The 4,761-nt window shown below is 45.4% G+C and overlaps 1 protein-coding gene across 1 annotated transcript in view; it reads right to left on the bottom strand.

The window, feature by feature from the left end:
* Positions 1-4,761, bottom strand: part of LOC111958657 (putative neural-cadherin 2) — a 79,524-nt gene that overhangs the window by 23,653 nt on the left and 51,110 nt on the right. The window contains 1 exon segment of the mRNA XM_070437330.1: positions 4,269-4,451. Within this exon segment, the coding sequence (XP_070293431.1) occupies positions 4,269-4,451 (183 nt within the window).

The following is a 4,761-nucleotide window of genomic DNA, read 5'->3' as shown; positions in this document are numbered from 1 at the left end:
TTGTCTGTTCAACTCTGTCTCTCGACTGTAATGGAATCACTCACTCTCCCCTGTACTTCCCTCTGTGCTTATGAATTCCTGTCAATATCAAGTTGAATGTTCTGTTGATGCTTTGACAGGCTCCACAGAGATTAAGAAAAGTATAGGAGGTATATTTATGTAAAGAATACTCTCTGGTCTTTCTCTCTCCGTCTTCTGACTCCACTCTGTCACTCTCTCTCTATTCCTCTCATTTTCTGTCAGAGCGTGTTTAGCAAACTCTGTGTGAATGTGGGAGGTGTGGATGCGCCGCCCCGAGTAGTCATTTGATGTTTGTCTCTTTGTTTTGTTTGTCCCTCGTCTCTCCTCCTCTGAAAATTAATAAATAAGAAAAACAGTGTGCCGTCTAATGACAACGGTAAATCTTTTGGGAGTAGATGTCGATCGTTGTTTTGGTGGAAATGTCACCTTCCATGATGCTAACGCAGGTGTTGAAATGACATCTGATTTAATGGCTGCTACATTACATTTAAAGAGTTAGTAAATGACTAAGACGAGAAGTGGGGCCACCATCTTGAATTATGGTTTGTTTTGTTTTCCTTTCCAATGTTCAGTTGAATTTGCAACTGTCTTGGCTCTGCTTTTTATCCCTCTTCAGACACCCCTAGCCTGATCCCTTGGCGGATTTGTAAAAGTATACAGGCCAAAAAGACACTGAAGCAGAAATAAGAAGTGCTAAGATAGCAAACTAACCGCAAACAACAACTATTAATTCCCTCCCAAAAGCTCCCGGCTTATCCCGCCACCGCTCTGTAGACTTTACCCATATTCGCCGTCTCAACAATGTGTCCTCTGGTAATTAGGGAAAACGTCTCTCTCAACGGAGAGACAGAGTGAGTGGAATAAACTGCCGTGGTGGCCATTTTGTCTCCCCTGTTCTCCCACGCAGGTGTCCAAGCAGGGAGATATCTGTATAGAGGGGGAGATTAGCTGTAAAACATGACACGATCCTGACTAAGCGCTAAGCCTTGCTGAGCAGGCAGGTCTTGAGGGAGGTTGAGCTCAGCCACTCCTGGCTATGCTTGTGGTGGTGGAAGTAGGGTGATGTCGCCTGTGTAGTCTAGTCTCTCGCATCTCGTGGTGTTCATCTCAGATGCTCTCGTCTCATTCTCATATTTCAGATCTCTAATTTGTTGTCTCTCCTTTCCTCCCTCTCTTTGCAGCTTTCCTGGCTCATCTCTGGTCTTTCCATGCCCTCCTGTTCTGCTCTCTCTCTCTCTCTCTCTCTCTCTCTCTCTCTCCTCTCTCTCTCTCTCTCTCTCTCTCTCTCTCTCTCTCTCTCTCTCTCTCTCTCTCTCTCTCTCTCTCTCTCTGCTCTCTCTCTATCTCTCTCTCTACCTCTACCTACCTCTACCTACCTCATTATTCTTCTTCCTTTCTCCCCCCTCTGTTTTCTTTTCTTGTCTATTGTCCCATTTTCCGGGGTCAGTCATAGTGTTGAGTAAGTCAGTTCAGTCAGTGTCCCATTCGTGCTGGATGGACAAGTGTTCCTATAGATCAGTGGTTGACTGTCACACTCCACAGCCCTGTGATACATACACACACAGCTTAGTGAAACAGTTCAGGTGAAATCACCTCAGTGTTCATTGACCAGTGTAAGCTTGCCTGCTTGCCTGCCCTGATGTCCATCCGCCCTCTCATCACAACATCACCACATCACACAACACACACACACACCCACTGTCGTGTCCAGGTGTGCATGTGTGTGTGCTTCCGTAATAGGATTAGTCAATCTGACCTCCAGTTTATATGGTCCCCTGCTCTAGAGCCTCTCACCACCTGTCAACATCCACAAACCATAGAGTATTACAATGATGACACACACACAAAATATCAATGAAACAATACACCTTTATCATGCTAGTGGTGTGACAAGCAATTCACATCTAATAACTCTCCATTACAATCTTCAGCTGAGGTACTTCCATTGTGGCTATACTCGGCCTTGTCTCAGGATGGTAAGTTGGTGGTTGAAGATATCCCTCTAGTGGTGTGGGCTGTGCTTTGGCAAAGTGGGTGGGGTGTATATCCTTCCTGTTTGCCCTGTCCGGGGTATCATCGGATGGGGCCACAGTGTCTCCTGACCCTCCTGTCTCAGCCTCCAGTATTTATGCTGCAGTAGTTTATGTGTCGGGGGGTTAGGGTCAGTTTGTTATATCTGGAGTACTTCTCCTGTCTTATCCGGTGTCCTGTGTGAATTTAAGTATGCTCTCTCTAATTCTCTCTTTCTCTCTTTCTTCTCTCTCTCGGAGGACCTGAGCCCTAGGACCATGCCTCAGGACTACCTGGCATGATGACTCCCTTGCTGTCCCCAGTCCACCTGGCCGTGCTGCTGCTCCAGTTTCAACTGTCTGCAGCGTCATGGAACCCCGACCTGTTTCACCGGACGTGCTACCTGTCCCAGACCTGCTGTTTTCAACTTTCTAGAGACCGCAGGAGCGGTAGAGATACTCTTAATGATCGACTATGAAAAGCCAACTGACAATTTACTCCTGAGTGCGACTTGCTACACCCTCGACAACCACTGTGATTATTATTATTTTGACCATGCTGGTCATTTATGAACATTGAACATCTTGCCAGTGGAAAGACCAGAGATGAGCCAGGAAAGCTGCAAGAGAGGGAAGGAAAGGAGAGACACAAAATTAGCAGATCTGAAATATGAGAAATGAGACGAGAGCATCTGAGATGAAACACCACGAGATGAGAGACTAGACTACACAGGCAGACATCAACCCTACTTCCACCACCACAAGCATAGCCAGGAGTGGCTGAGCTCAAACCTCCCCTCAAGACCTGCCTGCTCAGCAAGGCTAGCGCTTAGTCAGGGATCGTGTCATGTTTTACAGCTAATCTCCCCTCTAATACAGATCATCTCCCTGCTTGGACACCTGCGTGGGAGAACAGGGGGAGACAAAATGGCCACCACGGCAGTTTATTCCACTCACTCCTGTCTCTCCGTTGAGAGAGACGTTTTCCCTAATTACCAGAGGGACACATTGTTGAGACGGCGAATATGGGTAAAGTCTACAGAGCGGTGGCGGGATAAGCCGGAGCATTTGGGAGGGAATTATAGTTGTTGTTTGCGGTTAGTTTGCTATCTTAGCACTTCTTAATTCTGCTTCAGTGTCTTTTTGGCCTGTATACTTTTACAAATCCGCCAAGGGATCAGGCTAGGGGTGTCTGAAGAGGGATAAAAAGCAGAGCCAAGACAGTTGCAAATTCAACTGAACATTGGAAAGGAAAAACAAAAACAAACCCTAAATTCAAGATGGTGGCCCCACTTCTCGTCTTAGTCATTTACTAACTCTTTAAATGTAATGTAGCAGCCCATTAAATCAGATGTCATTTCAACACCTGCGTTAGCATCATGGAAGGTGACATTTCCACCAAAACAACGATCGACATCTACTCCCACAAAGGATTTACCGTTGTCATTAAGACGGCACACTGTTTTTCTTATTTATTAATTTTCAGAGGAGGAGAGACGAGGGACAAACAAAAACAAAGAGACAAACATCAAATGACTACCTCGGGGGGCCGCATCCACACCTCCCACATTCACCACAGAGATTTGCTAACACGCTCTGACAGAAAATGAGAGGAATAGAGAGAGAGTGACAGAGTGGGAGTCAGAGACGGAGAGAGAAAGACAGAGAGTATTCTTTACATAAATATACCTCCTATACTTTTCTTAATCTCTGTGGAGCCTGTCAAAGCATCAACAGAACATTCAACTTGATATTGACAGGAATTCATAAGCACAGAGGGAAGTGACAGGGGGAGAGTGAGTGATTCCATTACAGTCGAGAGACAGAGTTGAACAGACAAGTAGGAAAAGCGACACCAGGATAAACACACACTGTACCACTAGAGCCCAAATCCTTTATGAGTATCAGGCACTTCAACAAAGACATTATGACTACTGGACTCAGTGGACTGACATTGTGCTTACATTCAATTCTCAATTGTTATGTTCGGGTGTCTTCAGACTTGTATCTGCCAAGGCCTTTGTAAAGATGAAAGATAATCTTCCAWGGGAGTAAACATTAGAATTATAAACAGTGCTGTCCAAATAATGTTATAACTACGTCCCAGGAAACTAGCACCAGTAACTTTATTTATTTACTTATCATTGTGAGCGCAATTTTTTTCAACAACAAAAAAGTCTAAACCCAGGTTGACTGATTGACCCCTCCCCACMYTGAGACCAACCCAATGTGCCTCACCTTCATCTTCATCATTGGCCGTCACGGTGATGAGGACGAAGCCCACCTCCTTGTCTTCCTCCACGCTAACCTCGTACACCGATTGGGCGAAAGCCGGAGCGTTGTCGTTGACATCTGTCACAAGGATCCGTACGTAGGCCGTGTCTGTGTGAACCAATGAGAGGGATCTTTACTCAGGACTAACAACCAATCCAGATTGAAGCATGGACCTAGAGAGCAACACTAATGTATAGTACTCTGACATCAAATTACATTGGCTTGGTCTATGTGGACCAAAGATATTAAAAAGAGAGTACATTACTCTAAGTATCACACCTGGCAAGAGAAAACAGAAGCATTAACCATCTAACCTCACAGAACACAGCAGTATAATACCAACAGGGGCTAAAGGGAGAATAATGTGCATTAGCTAGTCATTTCCGTATGAACTCTAGCGGGACCTTGATGGCTTGAACAAACAGTGTGTTGGTGGGATGATTGTAGCATCACTGTT

Source organism: Salvelinus sp. IW2-2015, linkage group LG35 (assembly GCF_002910315.2).
Source record: "Salvelinus sp. IW2-2015 linkage group LG35, ASM291031v2, whole genome shotgun sequence".
Classification (NCBI taxonomy): Eukaryota; Metazoa; Chordata; class Actinopteri; order Salmoniformes; family Salmonidae; genus Salvelinus; species Salvelinus sp. IW2-2015.
The sequence above is the reverse complement of the archived record's forward strand: the minus strand, read 5'-3'. Positions and strand labels throughout refer to the sequence as shown.